This window comes from Astyanax mexicanus, chromosome 10 (genome assembly GCF_023375975.1).
Source record: "Astyanax mexicanus isolate ESR-SI-001 chromosome 10, AstMex3_surface, whole genome shotgun sequence".
Taxonomy (NCBI): Eukaryota; Metazoa; Chordata; class Actinopteri; order Characiformes; family Acestrorhamphidae; genus Astyanax; species Astyanax mexicanus.
Genome location: NC_064417.1, coordinates 46,010,814 through 46,031,426, shown reverse-complemented (window position 1 = coordinate 46,031,426; position 20,613 = coordinate 46,010,814). Strand labels below are relative to the sequence as shown.

Here is a 20,613-nt window from a genome sequence, read left to right as displayed (position 1 = left end):
TTTCAAAACTAACACAGTATAAAAGTAAAACTAAAGTAAAAAATGTATAGAAAAATGCAATTATTAACAAAAGCATAGGCCATACCACTGGAGCCTATTGAACACGGGATAGGGATTTTATTTAACAACGAGAACCTGGAATAAAAATAAGCTGAAATGAAACAAAATAACAAGGCTAAAATGTAAGGAGTATAAAGTTCTAATAATTGCAGGAAAATGTAAGCAGTAGAAGTAGAAAGTTGTTACAAAGTGTTTGTTACTTGACTACTTCTGCCAAGTTGGTGATCTGATATAAGCTACTAAGATACAGCCAGTGTTTTTTAACATTTAAAAGCTTTACAATTTGCATATGCACTAATGAAATATTTGATATCAATTTGTTTAGAGGAAATGAGAAAAACACGAGTATAAAAATTATTAAAACAATTTGATTTTGCTCAATTGCTCCATATAAACCTTTTCATTTTGGACTCATTCGAGAGCGCCCCCTACTGTCTGACTAGCTTAAGTGTGTATTCTCGTCTCTAGAGGTTCTCTGGTGTCTGTGCGTGTGTGTGTGTGTGTGTGTGTGTGGTTTGTAAACAGGCAAGGGGAGGCGGGTGAAGCACGTAGAATCTCTCGTTATGTAATGCTTTCTTAAAGGTGTTGTGGCTGGCCACTGCTAAAACGGTCTCCTCTCATTAGGAACTAAAGTGCTTGATAACACTGTGGAAAAGAAAGTTGACTAGATAAGCCTGTGCGTGACTTTCACTCCCATCTCTTTTGAATAAAAAAAGTGAAATCAACTAATGAACATTTTAAAAATGTTGAAAAATAAAAAATACATTATTTAAAAAATATAAAGTGTTTAGATAGTGTGGGTTAAGGTCGCTGTGTGTGTATGATTTCCTATAATAAACGTTATTAATATAGACTATACTAATATAGCCATGCATTTTGTCCTCTTGTTGACTATTAGTTAGCAAAGTTTAATGATTTTGCACATTCTGGATTACTTCTGTCCTTACTAGATATTTCAGTCATTTAAATAGACATTTAACTAAACGTTCAAGCCTTTTATGTACCTTTATTAAAGTACTTTTTCTTCTGTTGTAGAAAGACGGCAGGTTTCAGGAGCCTGTTGCAGATGATTGCATGCCTCCCTGGTCATCCACAGCCGCAGCTGAGTTAGCCAGCATGACCTCTTTTAAAAACTACATTTCCCAGAAGGACTTGCGCGCAACTCTGCTCCTGCCAGTGGTGGGCGGCATAAGACACGTTGCATGATGCAACTCCGAGCTCGCGGGGTTGGGATCTTCCCAAGCGTTTATCTAATTATGGCTGGAGAGGAGGAGCAGCCTACTGAAATATCAGATGTTGCTCGTTTTTTCTCTCTTTTTAGGGTTTTTTAAGAGCAGCTCACTAACTGCCAGTTCTTCAGCAGAGTCTCTTAAAACATTTCCATACATGGAGAACAACTACAGCTGAACAATAAACTCTTCTAAACATATTAAAGAGTTACTAAACCTTAAACCAATTTCATTAATAGCTGAAATGAGTTCCTTTAAAGTAATAAAACATAAAACAATGTTGCTAAAAAAAAATCGAAACCTTTCCTAACCTTTATAAAACACTTTTATTGTGGTATTTTTCGCCTCTGCTATAGATGTGGATGATGTGTCTGTAAACTTTGGTACGCAGATACATCACAATATGCAAATCAGTCTATCAATAATACCGCCCCCATGCTGACGTCCAACCATCTGCATCTCATCACTATCTGAGCCACACTGCTGCTGCTGCAGCTCAGCCAATCAGTTTTCCTTCCTGCCCTGCCTCTAAACCCATACATCATCACCCAGTGCCTCTCCTAAACTACCCCTCCCATTTTTTAGCCTTTTTCAAATTTAATTATAATTTAATTTAATTGTAATCGTAATACAGAACTAGTTACAAGTTTGGACATACTTTAAATTCAGTGTTTTTCCTTTATTTAAAGAAATATCTGCATTGTAACACTAATACCTAAGTCTTACAAACTATAAAGTAAAACATATGGAATTATTAAGTAAACAAAAAATGTTAAATAAAACCATATATGTTTTATAATTTAGATTCTACAAAGTAGGCACCTCTTGTCTAGATGACAACTTTGCACATCTTGGCATTTTCTTGGCAATTGTGCTGTGAAGAGGTAGGATTGGTATACAGTAAATAGCCTTATATGAGTAATGTTCAAAAACTACTTAACTAAGTAAATAAAAATACTGCTTTAAGAAATGTAGGTCAGTCAATGCAAAAAGTATCCTCAGTTCGAAAGACCATCAAAAAATGTATGATAAAACTTGCTCTTATCAGAACTGCCCAATAAAAGGAAGAGCATTATATTCATCACATTCATTCATATTCACTTACAATGTAGGGAAAGAATAAGTAAAAATAAAAACATTGAATGAAAAGAAGGGTACAAACTGTTGACTGGTACTGCGTTATTAAGTAATATTACATTATTACATACAAAATTGCATTAAATACTATTTACCTTAAAAGTATTATTATTTAATGTTATCAGAACATTGTGCCATTTGGTCTTATTTAAAAATTATTTAAAAAACATTGACTACACGAAATCATATTTTTACACCTTATTCAGTTTTTTTATTTATTTATTTATTATTATTATTTTTTTTTTACAAATTGAACATTTAAATGGACACTTTTAGTGAAAATCAACATTTAATGAAAACATAGTAAGGGAATTCTTGGACACGATTAAACAGCTTGATATTATTTTTTGCATAAATGCACAAATTTAGTACAATAAAATGGACAATAATGATAAAAATACATGGCAACTAAATGTAATACATGAAGTGATTAAAATCAGTGACAATAAATCAGATTATGTACGTTTTACCATGGTAACACATGATGGTAGATTACCCTGTGGATAAGAGCCCCCCCCCCCCCCCCCCCAAAAAAAAAAAACCAACCCCCACTGCTTTTATCTCCTGACCGAATAATAGAGCCAAATCTGATCTTGACATATTAACTGAATGGCTGTGTTCTAATTAATTCAGAAATTTCATCTGGATCACTGCATTCCTGGGATTTGTCCTCCTGGAACCCTTTTTGGGGTCAGCTGATTATAGTTTTTGTTGCTGAACAGTAGTGATCTTTTAATTTATATTAAGTTGTATAGTAAAATAGGTTTGTTTTTATATATATATATATATATATATATATATATATATATATATATATATATATATATATATATATATATATATTAGTTGTATGTATACTTTTATATATTATACATCTTTTATATAATGTATAATACATTGTGGTGGAGAGAGTTTATATGCTAGTATTATTACTCCATTATACTATATATTAGTATTATTACTCCATACCTGCACTACTGCTTATACTTGCACTGTCATACCCACTTTAGTTCCCCCTACAACACTGACTGACATTTAAAGAGCTGTATGCAATCGTTTACTTTACCAGCCTTAAGCTTGTATACCTCTATATTTGCACTAGGAGAGTAACATAATTTCAATCCTCTGTATGTCCTGTACATGTGCAGTATTGACAATAAAACTACTTGACTTAACTTCACTTGACTTATTTTATTCATAGCATCACCATTTATTTATTAATATTCAATTAATAAACAAAAATGACATATAATTTTGTCAGTGCGTACATTGTGAGGTAGAGCCACCTGGAATCGTTTTTATAATATTTTACAAAATTGAAAACCTCTGGAATATAATCAAGAGAAACATGGATTATCACAAGCCATCAAACCAAACTGATCTGCTTAGCATTTTGCACCAGGAGTGCATCCAAAAGCAGTGTGTAAGACTGGTGCAGAAGAACATGCCAAGATGCATGAAAACTGTGAATAAAAAGCAGAGTTATTCCACAAAATATTGATTTTTGAACTCTTTACAGTTCATGAATATGAACTTGTTTTCTTTGCATTATTTGAGGTCTGAAAGCTCTGCACCTTTTTTGTTATTTCAGCCATTTCCCATGTTCTGCAAATAAATGCTCTAAATTACAATATTTTCATTTGGAATTTGGGAGATATGTTTTTCTTAGTTTATAGAATAAAACAACAATGTTCATTTTACTCAAACATAAACTGTGCTGTTTCTCCTCCTGTCTGCAGTGACGCAGGGTTAGGGGCAGGGCCTATTGAGATCACGGCTCCTCCCCTATCGCCCACTCGTCTGTGAGCGTGAGTGTCAGAGTTCTACGGTCACGTGTCTCTTTTGACCCAATCAGAATCCGACCAGCAACTTTCAAATCCGCAGTGACGCCGCGCCGCAGCCTCGGGCTGATGTAGTTAGTTAGTTAGCGTTAGCTTTAGCTGTAGATTCGGCTCTGTGAGGGGGACCGGTAAGTTGTTGAATGTGTCATATGTTGTCAGTTGAAGGTTTTTATTAACTGGATTATATTATAACTGAGTGTGAGGCACTAACCGTTTCAGCGCTACTAGTTTGGAGTGTTTTGCTTGCTGGCTAACGTTAGCCTTTCACCAACTAACGTTACATAACTTACTAACAACCTAACTAACTAATCTAGCTAACTTGCTAACTAGCATGCCCAGCTAACGCTACAGCTTCTAGCTAGGTTGTCAAGAGATTGAAATAAAGGCATAAATATATAGCAAGCTGCCAGCCAGCAGCCATACAATTTCTAACTTGGTGTTTCTTTGTAAACCTCACATTCTTCCCTCGTGCCATCACACTCAACAGTTGGTGACTGCAACAAAACATTCTGGAGACTATCCAGAACGTCTAGTACTGCACTTATTTATGTAATTTGCAAGTGCAATATAGGATTATCTAACAATATAATATGTAATATAGGGATTATCTATCTATCTATCTATCTATCTATCTATCTATCTATCTATCTATCTATCTATCTATCTACTAGATAGTCCATATATTATATAGATAGATAAATAATGCATATATTATATATCTATGTTATATATAATACAGGGAATATCTATCTATATAATATAAATAGATGGATAGATTTGATTGAATAATTGATTGGATAGATGGATGGATGCCTTCCTTCTTTCTACAATCATTTAGTCCCCCGTGGGCAATGTTAAAATCACTGTTACCAACTGCCCAGCGGGCAAGACTTTCAGTGTTTACTTTTCTCAGACATGGATATACTTTAGAGTAGTCAGAGGTGAAATGAGATTTGATGGGAGCCATGATGCTCCTAAACGCATCCCATCCAGGAGAGGAAGAAAAAACAAAAACACCACCCACCCACACTAAAAACAGATTGGCTGACTCATAGAGTCACAAGTCAATGTTAATATTGAGTTCTGAGACTTCCGGGAGACTTGAGGCGGCTGGGGCAGTAGGTTACCTCAGATCACTGTGCACTTCAGATTTGTAGGCCTTATTCAATTCAGTCTGCACTAATTTCTTTATTGCTACACTTGGCTCTTTAAAAATAATAGATATCTAAAAATAGATATATAATTATAATATAAAAGAGTGGGAGACACTATGTTCAATACAGCAAGACACAATAAACATACGTAAGACAATAGTGCAATATTGATGGTGATTGAGATGGAATGACAGTAAAAATAGTAAATAACAGTAGTGCAAATACGGTATGTGGTATAAAGCTTAAGGCTGGTAAAGTGAATGGGTGCGTAAGTCCTTAAAGTTCACAGTTTAATGAAGTGGAATTAAAGTGTGTATTGACAGTGCAAGTATATCAGTAGTGCAGGTGTTGTGTAGTGCAAGTCCGTTTGGAAGGGACCAGTACTTTGTGCATTGTAGTGCAGAGTTTCAGTACTTTATTAGTGGGGGGGTCAGGATGCTGAGTGAGTGTGTGCTGGGGGCAGGATTGGGATGGGGGGTAGAGCAGGAAGAGAGTTCAGCATCCTCACAGCCTGATGGATGGGGCTGTCTCGCAGTCTGCTGGTCCTCGCCCCGAGACTCCGCAGTGTCCTCCCTGATGGCAGCAGGATGAAGAAGCTGAGTAGTGGGTGAGAGGGATCTCCTGCCAGACGGAGGGCTTTCCGTGTGAGGCGGGAGCTGTACAAGTCCTGAAGGGAGGGGAGAGAGGTGCCAACAATCTTCTCAGCTGCTCTCACGATGCGCTGGAGGGTCCTGCGGCAGGATGCTGAGTTGGTGCTCCAGGAGAGGTCCTCTGTGACGTGCACACCCTGGAACTTGGTGCTGCTCACCCTCTCCACAGCAGTTCAGTTGATGAACAGAGGGGTGTGCAGTGTGTGAGTTCTCCTGAAGTCCACAACAATGTTTGAGGCTGTTTGTAGAGCTGCATCTTATCACGCTGCCGTTCACTGAGCTCCTGAGAGTGACCCATTAGGGGTCACTAGGGGTTTGCTTTTAGAAATCTTTGTCCATGAAAGTGATTCAAATTTGAGTTTGAGAAGTACTTTGTTTTAGCTATTAAATCCAAAAGTCTGCATAACAAACTGTGTAAAGCAGAGAGTAGGGTAATGAAGAATAGCTTTTTTTTCTTGTTCTTATTAAAGTATGCAACACTAGAACATTCTACATTCTTTTACAATCACAATCTTTCTCTTTCTGTGTTTTCAGATTTCTTGTAAGATGGAAAGTGTTCACAGGGACAGGTGTGAGGATGGTGGCAGTCGACTCGGAGTGTCCACCATCCAGAAGCAGATGTCGACCAGCCAGTTCCTCATTTCACAAAGCCCGTGTCCCAAATCCCCTCTTCATAAAATTGGCGATGAATCGTTTCCGTACATGTCTGGAATCTTTGATGATACCATAGATCCATCCTTTACTTCAGATCATCCTGATCGCTCACAATTCAAAACTCTAAAAGGTCAAGCTGATGTCATTTCCGGATTAAGAAGCCAAAACAAGGCAGCTTATAACTGCTTGGTAAGTACACCAATGGAGCACTGCCATTCAGTAGATTTTAGCATGTCTATTACATCTCCACCAGATAACCGTTTTACTGATGTGAGGGAAATCAATCTATACACTGTTTTAATCTGAAGCTACCTGAAGTTTGGCGGTGTGTAGTGAAATAGTGATGGACTCTGCAAAAAGTTGGTTCCTCTGTGCGCTATGCTCCTCAGCTGCTGCTCATCTGCTGACTCCACTCTGTTATTTTACATTGACAGAGTGAGCTGCTGTCTTTTCCAGTCTCTCCACTGTGTTATAATATCACTGACAGTTGGCTGTGGAATATGTAGTAGTGGGGAAATTTTACGACTGGACTTGTTGCACAGGTTCTACATCCAACACAGTACCATGCTGGAGTTCACTGAGCTCCTTAGAGTGACCCATTCTTTCACTATTGTTTGTAGAAGCAGTCTGCATGACTAGGGGTTTGCTTTTATAAATCTGTGGCCATGGAAATGATTGGAACTCAAGTTTAATATTTTAGATGCATGAGCGAATACTTTTTAGAATAGCTATTTTTCTTGTTTTTATTGACATATATAAAAGAATGTAAAATGTTTTATAGTAACACAATCACAACTGACTGTCTCCTTTCTTCTGTGTCCTTAGGTTTCTGGTAAGATAGAAAGTGTTCACGGGGAAAAGTGTGAGGAAGGTGACAGTCGACTTGGAGTGTCCACCATCCAGAGGCAGATGTCGACCAGCCAGCTCCTCATTTCACAAAGCCTGTGTCCCAATTCTCCTCTTCATAAAATTAGTGATGAAACGTTTCCATACATGTCTGGAATCTTTGATGATACCATAGATCTTACTGCAGATCAACCTGATCGCTCACAATTCAAAAACCTCAAAGGTCAAGCTGATGTCATTTCCGGGTTAAGAAGCCAAAACAAGGCAGCGTATAACGGCTTGGTGAGTACACCAATGGAGCACTGCCATTCAATAGATTTTAGCATGTCCGTTACATCTCCACCAGATAACCATGTTAGTGATGTGATTGAAACCAATCCAGTAGAAGCTACACAGGATATTAGCTCACATCTTCCAGAGCCTGCTAAGTGTTCACAGAGTCTTGGATTGAATTCCTCAAATGATTCCAATGAGAGTCCTGGATTGAATGCCACAAAAGATACCAATGAGAATCCTGTATGGAATTCTGTAAGACATTTTACAAAGACCTCTGGATTGAATGCCACAAAAGATCTTCAAGGGAACCCTGGATTGAATGCCACTAAAGATCAAGAGAGCCCTGGATTGAATGCCGCTAAAGGTCAAGAGAGCCCTGGATTGAATGCCACTAAAGATCAAGAGAGCCCTGGATTGAATGCCACCAAAGATCAAGAGAGCCCTGGATTGAATGCCACTAAAGATCAAGAGAGCCCTGAATTGGATGCCACTAAAGCTAGAGAGAACCCTGGATTGAATGCCACAAATGATCTTGATGAGAATCCAGGATTGAATTTTGCAAAAGATCTTACAGAGAACCCTGGGACGAACTCAACAAAAGTTAATGAGAATCCAGGTTTGAATTACACAAAAGATCTTGATGAGAATTCCAGATTGAATTGCACAAAAAGTCTTGAAAAGAGTCCTGGATTGAATTCTACAAAGGATCTCAGTGAGAACCCTGTATTAAATTCCACAAAAGATCTTAGTGGGAACCCTGGTTTGAATTCCACAAAGGATCTTTGTGAGAAGTCTGGGATGAATTCCACAATATCTGATCCATGTGAAGGAGCAAAGTCTAACACTACTTTTGAAAAGAGCCCAGGACAGGGAGGAAGGTCCACTCCTGGAAGTAGTTCTTCTGTTTCAGCTGTTGATGGCACACTGGAAGTTGTAAATGAAAAGCACTTGAACTCAACTGTTGATGTTTGTGGACCTGCAAACACTACCACAGAGCAGCCCAGTGAGAAGCCTGATTGCAGTGCAGATATTGGTCCGTCTCAGACGAGTGTTCCGAAGAAACTGAGGAGCAGTGAAGGTCTTGCTTCTGGTGAGGATTGTGAGAAGCATGGCACTTTTACGAAGCCCACAGAGGAGACCAGGGGTGAGCTAACTGTTGATGTGGAGCAGAGTGTTAGGGCAGCATCTCTACATGTCTCTCCTGAATCTGGTGAGACACGTTCTGCTAATTCACATCCAGTTGATGGGACCTTTATTAAACATGATGTAACCACTGATGTCACGACTGATGTCTTACCTGTGGAGCCACATCCCAGCTTGAAAAATGCCAAAGTGAATACCACTGTGAATGTGACTAAGCCCTCTGATGCAGCAGAAATACAGGCACCATCTGATACTAATGCTAATGTAGATGCTGATGCTGAGGGTACTGATGCTGGTGGTTGTGGTGTAGCTGTAACTCCCACACCTACCCCTGAACCTTCAGAGCAGTGCTGTGCCAACACAGTTCCTGTCGATGTTCCACTGAACTCTGAGGTGCCAGTTTGCTCCAACAGAACTCCAGGCTTTCCTGAGGCTGTGGATGAGGCTGAGGAAAAAGAAGAGGAGCCTCAGGAATCTCGCAGAAGAAAGAATGGGTTTTATGAACAGGATTCCTGCCTCAGCTTGGACATCAGCCACAGCAGCATTTTCTCTTTAGATGATCCCCTCGAGAGGACATCACGCGTCCTCATTACGTCCACTCCGATCGTCCTGGGCCGTGGCTTCGACAGACTGAGGTGTGCAAAGCCCATGGAAATGCAGAAAAGACTTTCTGTAATTAACAGTATTGATGCACACTCCAATAACGACCTAGCTGGTGTCAGTGGATCAGACGCCACAGCGACCAATCCATCATCCATCAAATCTGAGACTTGCAGTGAGACACAGAAGAGTTCTGCAAAATGCACAACCACCAACTCCTCTACCTCTGAATCAGCTGTTGCAATCAAACCTCCTAAAATGACTCTCAGAAGGAGAATTCCTCAACCCGGGAATTTTGCCGGTAAATCCGGTATTCCTAGTAAATCCCAGATTCCTGCAAGACCTCCTACCTTACAAGGAGCATCATCAGTGGTGGGTAAAGCAAAAACTGTGCCTGCAGCTCCATCTGCAGCTGCCCCAAGTCAGCCGGAGACATCCTCCTCCGCTCTGCACGGTGTGAAGAGGACAGTTCAGCTTAATAAGGGGAAAAAACTGGCACCGGTTAAGACCATCACCACAACAACAGCTAAAAACATAAAGGTAGGAAACAATTAATATTTTTATTATTTTACATCTTATTTTTATGATTACATATTTTTAAGACATTTTTAGTATTTATAATCTGTTAAGCATGTATGTAATGACATTTTATTTGTCTTTTAAATAATCCAAACAAATGTAGCCTTTTATGAATAATATGCTCCCTACAGGCTATAACCCATTCCCACCATTTAAAATAATACTAATAAAAATACCATATGTATTTTTTCATTATTAGGTGAATTTCTATATCACTATTTTAAGTTACTGACTAATTTTGAGTGTTATTAAGATCTCAAAATATTTAAGTAGTTAAAATAAAAATTAAGAAAATGTCATGTAAGATTTGTTTCATTTTAAGTAGCGGGAATGGGTATGGGCAAAATAACAAATAGCAAACAGCAAACAATATGGATACAATAAACTAAAATTTTGTGTTTCACATCCTGAATGTGTTTTAGTGGAACTGATGGACTGTAATTTAACACTATTCTAACAATATTCATGATGTGCATAGAAATTATTGTTATTTTGTCTTGACAATAAAATCCTATTGTCTAATTAAGCTGATTACTGCCCTGTTTTCTGAAAATACTGTATTTGCGTCATCTTTATTAGTATGCTTTCTCCCCTAGACATCATATGTGGCTGCTTCAACCAGTGCTTGTACTTCAACTACAGGTGAGAGATTTTAGTTGTTTATTTAATTATTTATTTATTGTTTGAGTGTGCTCTCTTTCCATGAGTAGATGAACTGCATTATTTTCTTTTATTTATTTATTTATTTATTTTTTACATTTTTTGTTTTTATAAAATGTATGAACTCTTTCACAAAATATAGATTTATAAAAAGTATATTCTTGAAATTAAATTTATAAATTAAAATACCAATGTTTTTGGAATATCGCAAACATACCCTGAAATGTCGCCAAACCCCTCTAGTAACAGCTCTCCTCTACCTGCTTATTAAAAATGCAAATATCCATTACCCTTTGTTTCTTTGTTTGTTCCTCCAACCTGTGCATAATTGAATAACTCTACCTTGTTAAATTTGCCCTTGTGAAGTCACTGATGAACTGTTTACATGTTGCTGATGCAGCACACAAGGGGGCAGACTGATGCACAGCTCTTCACTTTTAAACATTATTTTTATTAAAGGTTTGATAGATGAGGTGATGCCTCACTATAGTGGGAAGAATGGGAATGCCAGTGCAATTATATTGGTAGCTAATATATCGCTATATATTATACACATATTTAATTCCAGAGGGAAACTCACATATTGCAGTAGCACAAGCTACAGAAAAGACAATGTAAGAAGCCAAGTAATAAAATAATAAAATTAAAATGAAATAATAACTGTAGAAATACTGCAGAGTATTATGCATATTGTTATTGTGCAGAGTGCAACAATGAATATGAAAATGTCAGTGCTCTATAAACATTCAGTGAAGTATGTGTATTACGTGGATTAGCAAAAAAAAAAGGATGCAGAGCTTTCAGACCTCAAATAATGCAAAGAAAACAAGTTCATATTCATAAAGTTTCAGAAAGTTCAGAAATCAATATTTGGTGGAATAATCCTGTTTTTTAATCGCAGATTTTTTATGTATCTTGACACCAGTCTTGCACACTGCTTTTGAATAATTTTATGCCGCTCGTGGTGCAAACATTTAAGCAGTTCAGTTTGGTTTGTTGGCTTGTGATCATCCACCTTCCTCTTGATTATATTCCAGAGGTTTTCAATTTGGTAAAATCAAGGAAAAACACTATTAAATGGTTCCTTATCTTTCTTGAGTTGTAGATTAATATCAATATTTTTTTACCACCACTAAGGTCTATTGCTGGGCATGCTCTGTCGTTTGTTATATTTATCATGTTTTATATTTTATCACAGGTACCAAGCCTTCACAAACAATGGCACCGCCTAAATCATCTGAACTGCAGCCTCCTGGCCGAGGGAGGTTCGGTCTTAAGCCGCCTGGAATCGCCGTCTTCTCAGCAGAGGCCAGTCATCCTCAGACTCATAACAAACCAACCGGCTTACCAGGTAATTTAGTTATTTTATTGCAGTGTTTTTAAAATGTGTATCTGTAATATGGAGTATGTTGTATTGGTATATTTACAATATTAACACTGAATTTAAAGGTATGAGAACAAGGAGTTCACTGCTTCCAGCTTTTGCCCAGAAGCATGCAAGCAGTGAAGCCTTGCCCTTGGCTAAAAGAAAAAGAACTGGTAGGGCTAATTATTTGTTTGGTTGCTTATTTTTATAAGCTTCATACGTGATGTGCTTTTATACAGAGGAATGCTTGAGTAAGATTTTTACCTTTTCTTGACCCAGATGTGCAGGACCAGCTCTCCAGTGCTGAACCAACCAGCTCAAAGCCAGATGAAGGTGCTCAGGGCAGAGTTCCCAAAAACATAAAACCAAAGAAGGCCAGCCAGAGTGAGTACATGCAATTCAGATATTCCCCTGTCAGTGGAACACAAATTACAAATAAAATTGACCACAGTAAAACATAAAAATAAATATAAGTAAAAACAGAACTCTTCTGACTGAAAGCATTTTAAAGAGTCAGAGTCTTGAAAAGAATATGGGCAGAATGGGTGTTGGTGGAAAGTCCTCTCTGTCTCTTATATACCTTATCAATATGCATGTCCTCACATGAATATTGCAAAATCATATATAAAATGTTTAAAAAATGAGTATGATGGTGATGCTGGAGAAAGTAATATACGACACAGAGAATATATATATATATATATATATATATATATATATATATATATATATATATATATATATATATATATATATATATATATATATATATATATATATCTGATATGTATATATGTGTGTATATATATATATATATATATATATATATATATATATATATATATATATATATACACACACCATCGCAGAGTATTATCTTCCATATATATATAAAATCTGTGTTACTGAAGAGGATAAAATACTCCCAAATAAGGAAATACCAGGAGCTATGCATTAATTGGTGTTAATTCCACAAAATTTGACAACCACATATTGATGATATAATGCAAACAAAATATCCTGCAGTATTAATATTGTCATACACTTTGTAAGCTATACAGTGACTTTGCATTTGCAGCAGTTCGGAAAGATGTGGTAAATCGCTGAACAGGTATTTACACCCATCTGTTTGGGTTCATTTGGTTCGTTTGTACCCTTATTGCAGTTTGAAAGACTACTCGCAGCCTTGTGACTCTATTTACTATGTGTACATCTGTGTTGCACGTCTCGTTGAAAATACTGTTTAAAAGCGCAGCAGCAGATTTTTAGCATTCAGCATTTTAAAATGTAACATTTAGCTTCACTATATAGATAGATAGATAGAGGTTGTTTCTATATCAATCAAGTAAACTAACATTCTGATTTGTCTGCAGTGTGAGAGCACTTTTTGGTATGGTTTGGACTTTTGGATCGATTATAGGAAGTTGAGAAAGGCTAGCGGCACCTATTAAACAATAGAAGAAGAATCTGTAATTCAGAAAGACATAATCTAACTTCTTTTCATGTGTTTGCACATTATGCAGCCGTATGGGTACAACACATTATGCTGATGATTCCTGTATCTACTGTAACTGTAGATTTACCCTTATTTATGAACTGAAATAAATGTAATCTGATGGTAATCCTTTACTCATTCTGCTGTGTGATATGTGTTTATGTGAAAGGGGGAAGGAGGCAGGGAGGCAGAATTCAGCACAAAACCCGAAAAAAAAATCTCACCTTATTTACAACGTTTAACAAACCAATCCGTGTGAAGTAAAGGAAACCAAAGCCCACATAGGTGATGACGTCAGAGCGTAGTAAAGTCTAAACTGCAGTGTTGAACCAGAACTAGCCGGTTCATATACGTACAGTGTAACATAAACATGAACCTTGGTTTGGACTTTGAGCCAGGCTTTTAGGTGTGAAAACATGCATAGATAAAGATTTGTATTTGATCGTTTCCAGACTTTTTGATATCACAGATAGCATTGACCTTTTATGGCTTGTTACTATAGGGTCTCTGCTATGAATATAAATCTTATAGTAATTTAATTTAAAGCTTTTCATAACCTTAATATGACTGTTTCTTTAAATGCTTGTGTGCTGCAGTGATGCAACAGTAACAAGTGTTCTGCAATGGATTTGGATTGCATCACCAGCGTTATTGGCCAATCCTGCGACTTCACGCTGTTGTGTGTAATACTGTGACTGAAAAGCAGACTATGAACTCATATGACTGTGAGAAGCACATTGCTTAGGTCTAACGAAAACATTCATTTCACAGTTTAAGGATTTTGTCTGTCATGGTTTATTTCAGTAGACAGTGATTGTCTGTAGTATTTAAAACAAGGGAAAGGAATAAAAGGAGAATCTATGTTCTAAATCAAGTAAAAGGGGTTTGTGGATTTATTCATTTTATTGATTCATTTTTAAATGTTACGTCACCATCGTATTGTGGGCATGAACAATATAATGTGCTACATATAAAGTATATGGAAAAAAATAACATTGAATAAAATATTATATATTTTTTCCTTCACAAAAAGAAAAAAGTAGTTTTACAGTGTTTAACACTAATTTAGCTGTCGTACCTACCAGATGCAAATAACATCTGCCCAATATATCTCAGCTTTCTCCAATATTGGATACACAGAGTGATTTGTTTAATATATTTATTCAGATATATTTTAAAAATCTGTATTTGTATTAGCCCAATATACAGCTCTCAAAAACAATAATAGACCACTTCAGTTTCTGAATCAGATTTTTTTCAGATTTTGCTCTTTATAGGTATATGTTTGAGTAAAATGAACATTGTTGTTTTATTCTATAAAATACAGACAACATTTCTCCCAAATTCCACATAAAGATATTGTCATTTACAGCATTTATTTGCAGAAAATGAGAAATGACTGAAATAACAAAAAAATGCAGAGACTTCAGGCCTAAAATAATGCAAAGAAAACAAGTTCATATAATTATAAAGTTTTAAGAGATCAGAACATGTGGTGGAATATTTGGTGGAATAACCCTGGTTTTTAATCACAGTTTTCATTCATGTTCACATGTTTTTCTCCACCAGTCTCCCACACTGCTTTTGGATAACTTTATGCCTGCACTCAGAGCTGTGTATTACAAAATAGAAAATTATTCCAATATCAGTATTTTTCCCCCCAATACTGTTTAAATTTGTGTTGAGCGAATGTAATGTTGTGTCTGTGCTGTAAGCTTTGGGTACTGTAGGGACAATTTTGTGCTTGTGTGTGTATAGAGCATGTCTTTCCTTCTGTCCTCCCTTTCTGTCTATTTATAACAATCTTGTCATCAGCTGCTCTCCTGGTAATTAGAAATTAAATTCCAGATTTGTCTGTTTCCTCTGTGGCTCCACTCATTATACATTAGTGTCTGAATCTCTGTATGAGACTCACTGTCAGGTGAATGATACTGTTGTTCTATGCTATTTTTTTTTTCATTTAGAGTCTTTTTCTTCTTTTTGTCCCTCTCCTAGACTGTAACACATGTACAGTACTTAAAGAAAAGCTAAACACATTCCACCAGGAAATAGGGGCCTTTATCCAAGAACTTGAGAAAAGACCTGCAGGTATGTACATTTTAATTATCATTGTGTTTTTTTATTTATTTTTTTATTCTTGTATTCAATTACATTTTATGCAAAACTTCTTGGTATCTTTGATGTTGTATTATAAATGTCTTATGCTTCTTTCTTTGCTTTTGGTTGTCTTTCAGGTTGTAATTCGTCAGCAAATTGGTTACCATTTCAATCAAAGTTTGAGACGTGTTTACAGGAATTTAAAAGATTACATTCAGGTATTTCTTAAGCTGATTCATTTTTGTTTTTACTGTTATTTAACTTTTTCAACATCATAATGGACCCCATTCGGACCCAATTTACGCAGTTTAGGGAATGAGTGTGATTACACTTTCATTTTTGAGATTTGAACTTATCCAAATATAGTTATGATACTCAAGACACATGAAGTGTAAACAAGGTCTAATCTGATTTATAATTATTGTGACAATTATAGTTATTATATTTTCTTTTCAGAGCAAAACTAACACTTTTATAACATTTTATTCTTTGTATTTCCTTTATTCCAGAACATCAGTGAACCTGGGCTGACCTACAAAAAGGTTTTATTTGTTGTGGATATTAATGTTTAATATTGTTGATAAAATGCAGTTTAAAAAATTGTAAATAAAATGTTGTTCATGTTGTAATTGAGCAATTGCATGTTTTAATAAGCAACTAAAGAGCTTAAAAGCAGATTTTAGAGATTCCCTTCTGCAGGGGTTTTCTAGGAAATTTTTGCAAAAATGCAAGAGTCGCATAACCTACTGTGAGTCTGGAAGTATATTCATTAGATACTTGTGTTGCCATGTGTTATGCAAACGTACATCAGAAGTGCTGCTCAGTGTAATAATAATTATTATTATATAATACCTGATCTTGCTAGAGAATTTGTGTAGTAGTAATTTAAATAACTACAAATTATCACTGTTTTTGTTTGTTTGTTTCTGTTCAACTATAGACTGCTGATATTTTTTCATACATATCTACGTATAGTATGATTGGCATGTTGGCACAAAGTCTGTATGTTATGACTCTTTATTTTACTGTTCAACTGTAAGTCCCTGACTGTTTTGTGCTAAACATGAAGTGAGATATAATTTGCTATTAAGATATAATTGCTAATTAGTAAATAAAAAAATACCTAGTTTAAAGATTGAATCTAGTTTTAGACTAAACTGGAGGACCATTTGCTTGTCTAATCTTAGGCTAAAGCAGGTCTCAGGAGACTGGTGTGGATCTGTTTAAAGGTTTTCTTTGCTCTTGAATTGTCACTTTAAAGTTTTCAGTTTTTGTTTGGACTAATGTTATGCTAATTTAAGGTGTTTTAACTGGTTTCACTTGAATTAAAGATTCACTAAGTGATATATTTGAGTTGTTATTCTTTCAAGGAGTCTTTAAGTAGTTCTGCTTACAGTTTAACCAAACCACATCCCAACAGCAAATCAAACCAAAAAAGATAATACTATTTTTTCATTATATAAGACCTCTGGATTAATATACTAACAGTGAAAAGGGTGGGAACGGGGAGGCTACACTGCTGTAAGCTGAAAAGGCTGGGTACACTGTATGAAAAATACTGTACAAACTGGTTTAAAACATGCTGTTCTTGCAACTTGTTTGGTAAGTTTAGCCTGCAGATATAAATGATGTGTTTAAAAAAATGAAAACTTGTTCACACGTTCACATCAAACTGTAGTTCCATATTTTCTTTGTTTCTTTGAGTGGTTTGACGTGATGAAAGGAACCTACCAAATAAAAGTAGTCAGTTTATTGCCTCTGAAAGCCTTTTTATCAGGGTTATTGCACAATAGTGTTGCTTAATATACTTTTGTTTTAAGATGCTGCTTTGCAATAGATTGTTGATAAGATATTGGCCTCATAAAATCTGTTCACGGTGAAGTTGTTTGTGTGGATGTGTGGAAGAGACTTTTGCCATGTCCCATTGAAGCTAAAGAACGCTGCACTGACCAGTGGGAGGTGAATGTGGGGTCTCATGCATTGACTGTGGACGTGATACCTACGAGGGTCATTTGTCTCTTCACATGGACATTTGCCTCTGCACTGTCCACTGCAACAGAGGGAACTCTGTCTTTCTTTCCTGGGGCCACCCTGAAGAGAGCCAGTTTCATCATGACGTTTTTGATTGTTTCTGCAAATGCACTTAAGGATACATTCTTTGAAAGTTCTCAATTTTTATGATTGACTGACCTTCATTTCTTAAAGTGATTTTTTTTCTTTACTTAGTTGAGTAGTTCTTGCCATAATATGGATCAGAAACTTACTCAAATAGAGCTATTCACTGTATACTAACTCTACCACTTTACAAATGATGCTCTCAAATACATTATACCCCTATCACTAGCATTGTAAGTCTGTTGGGAGCATTGACCAAAAAGTGCTGTATTTTGGAATGCTGGCGTGAGCTGTTTGTCAAATATTCGTACCATAGCCCTCCTTTAATAAGTTGTGGCCATGCATTAGAATCTCGTTCCCATGCTTTAATATATTGTGGCCACGTGTTACGAAGTTTACTGTTCTTTGCAATCTTCTTTTTGTTATTTTGTGCTCGAAATTGAATCACTATCACTATTTCTTCCTACAGCTTTTGATGTAGAAACAAAAAAACATTGGTTAGATTAAGTTGCTTGTGCTTTTGGAGCGATACGTTGTACTGTTTTCGTATTTAGACTTGGACATTTCCCCACAGGAATTCATTCAAAAGTGTCCGTAAACTTGAGGAGAGACGCAGAAGATAACACCTTAACCACCACTTGGTAAACCATAGCAACAGCACACAACCACTTAGCATCGACCTGGGATTCCATAGCAACCACGTATTAAATGTTTTTGGACACTGTATTACCCAAAGTTTAGCCAAAAGTTTTAGAACTTCAGCATTTATTTAAAATTTAACAGCATAGAAACCAGTTACCATTTACATTTAAGGCATTTAGCTGCCACTCTTATCCAGAGTGACTCATAAGAGGTTATTCCTCTTACAGGGGTGGGTCAATGTAGTGTTAGGAGTCTTGCTCAAGGACTCGTATTAGTGGAGTGCAAAATCCTTACCCACAAGGGGAATTGAACCTGTTGTAGAAAAGAAAATGAAAGGTGGGTTAACCCCCACCTCTCGTCCGGGGTACAACTCCCCTACGTGTTCGTTTGATAGAGAGTCGTAGACAGGTGGAGTGAAGTTGAAAGCAAACCAAGTATTTATTGCTGAATTCAGGAGAACCAATACATACAAGACAGTTAGCAGCCATCTCAGTAAAAGTTCTGACCCCCCTCTAATCTGACTCCATGTTTATACCCCAAATGACGTGAAACCTGTTGATGAGGCGTTGCTAAAATCATCTCATGTTAGCATGCGTAATTTCACGTGTTAGTACTCAAGTTTCACAGGTCTGATCAGACCACTAGTGTTTGGCCTTGACTGTATCCAGCCGGACAGTGTGGTATTGTTTCAGGAATTAGACAGTGTGATATTGTTTCAGTAACTAAACAGTGCCGCCCTCCCTATGTGCGCGTGTCCTCCTCCCGCTTTGGTAGGTGAAGGACTTTGCACGCACAGAGAGAAAGGCCACACTGTTCGTCCCGAAGCCTCTTTTGTATCAATTCAGTTCGTACAGAGTGTACTAGCTGATGATTGATTGTTAGTCAGAAACATGCAGTGAACTAAATGCTTCAAGCATAAGCTATACGCGTCTCACAATGGGTTCCATATATTATATGTTACTGTGTTAGTAGCGCGTGATTAGTCCGCCATATAATAGGTCCTGTGTGTTAGTATACGCCTTATGTATCATGTGGGTTAATTTGTCATAATAAGGGTGGTGTTGGTCACATGCTTGATCAAACAGTGTTTTACTATATATGTAAAGAATATATTGTGATTATTGGTTAATCTTTTATATAAATGCGTGTAAAATACACTGTGAGTAATAAAAATGATCAAATATAATGTGAGTATTGGTTATGCATATAGAATACAAGGTTTCACACAATGATTATGTAATTATAGATACTAAGATAAGTAATCATAACTGAAAGATATTTGTCAATACACTCAAGGTAAAATAAACAGTTACTCTTCAATTCCCGCTTTTGACGTATCAACCAGATACGTCAACACATCGTAATTCCTCCAAATATGTATTTACATATGTTCAACACTTGACAAATATGTGAGTGAACATTGTACTAACGGTGGGAGCGAAAACCTGTTCCGGCAGCCTTCCAACCAATTTTTGACAGGAAAAATTCTCCCACAGCCCCTCTGCCTCCAGGCGGCCAATAATTCGAACTCTATCAAAGGAGGAAGTGACATCATTGCCCTAAAGTCATCCCCAAGACTGGTTGGTTTACAGCATTTCCTCTTGCTCTTCCTCACACTCCAGTATAGGTAAAATACATGGTGGTTTACAGTCTTTATTATCATTATACCCATTAGAGTAATGGTTATTATTACCTGGAGCCATATTGGAATAACTAGAGGAAATGCTGGTTGGTTATAGTGCCCGTACTTTGACCTGTTCCACCCTCTTTTTCCGTACCAAGCCATTATTACACAATAAATGTGTTTTCCCTCTAAGGGTCCCACTATTTAGTAAACTGTTATGTATAGCCCTATATGTGTAAGTGTTAAGGTTACAGAGTGTATATATATATATATTTTTTTTTTTTTCAATTTTGTTTTTTCAAGAGTCCAAGGCAACCTGTAAAGGAAAAATAATGTGTTCCCCCCCCTAATTTAGCAAATCACAGTTTATAACCTTATATGTGTAAATGTTAAAGTTACAATGCGTGTTGTTCTTTTCTTCTTTCTTCTTGCTTCAGGGTTCTGA

At 36.6% G+C, this 20,613-nt stretch overlaps 1 protein-coding gene across 5 annotated transcripts; it reads left to right on the top strand.

Moving 5' to 3' along the window:
* Nucleotides 1-4,270: 4,270 nt before the first annotated feature.
* On the top strand, nt 4,271-17,135 carry si:ch211-126c2.4 (uncharacterized). 5 transcript variants are annotated; one of them, XM_049484206.1, is made up of 11 exons: nt 4,271-4,395; nt 6,606-6,914; nt 7,551-8,211; nt 8,311-10,130; nt 10,766-10,811; nt 12,028-12,180; nt 12,279-12,368; nt 12,475-12,579; nt 15,686-15,778; nt 15,925-16,005; nt 16,297-17,135. In XM_049484206.1, the coding sequence occupies exons 2-11, from the start codon at nt 6,618-6,620 to the stop codon at nt 16,305-16,307; spliced, it is 3,357 nt and encodes a 1,118-aa protein (XP_049340163.1). In that variant the 5' UTR covers nt 4,271-4,395; nt 6,606-6,617; the 3' UTR covers nt 16,308-17,135. The 5 variants fall into 5 exon arrangements, with proteins under 5 accessions (XP_049340163.1, XP_049340162.1, XP_049340161.1 ...); XM_049484205.1 differs by having other exon boundaries at nt 8,278-10,130; XM_049484204.1 differs by having other exon boundaries at nt 8,245-10,130.
* Nucleotides 17,136-20,613: the final 3,478 nt, after the last annotated feature.

What these genes read in the sequence shown, in the direction of transcription:
- si:ch211-126c2.4 (XM_022684229.2), top strand. Translation starts at nt 6,618, where the DNA reads ATGGAAAGTGTTCACAGGGACAGGTGTGAGGATGGTGGCAGTCGACTC. An exon ending in AGGCAGCTTATAACTGCTTG is followed by an intron (nt 6,915 to 7,550) that starts GTAAGTACACCA and finishes CTGTGTCCTTAG; the next exon opens with GTTTCTGGTAAGATAGAAAG. An exon ending in CAAACCAACCGGCTTACCAG is followed by an intron (nt 12,181 to 12,278) that starts GTAATTTAGTTA and finishes CTGAATTTAAAG; the next exon opens with GTATGAGAACAAGGAGTTCA.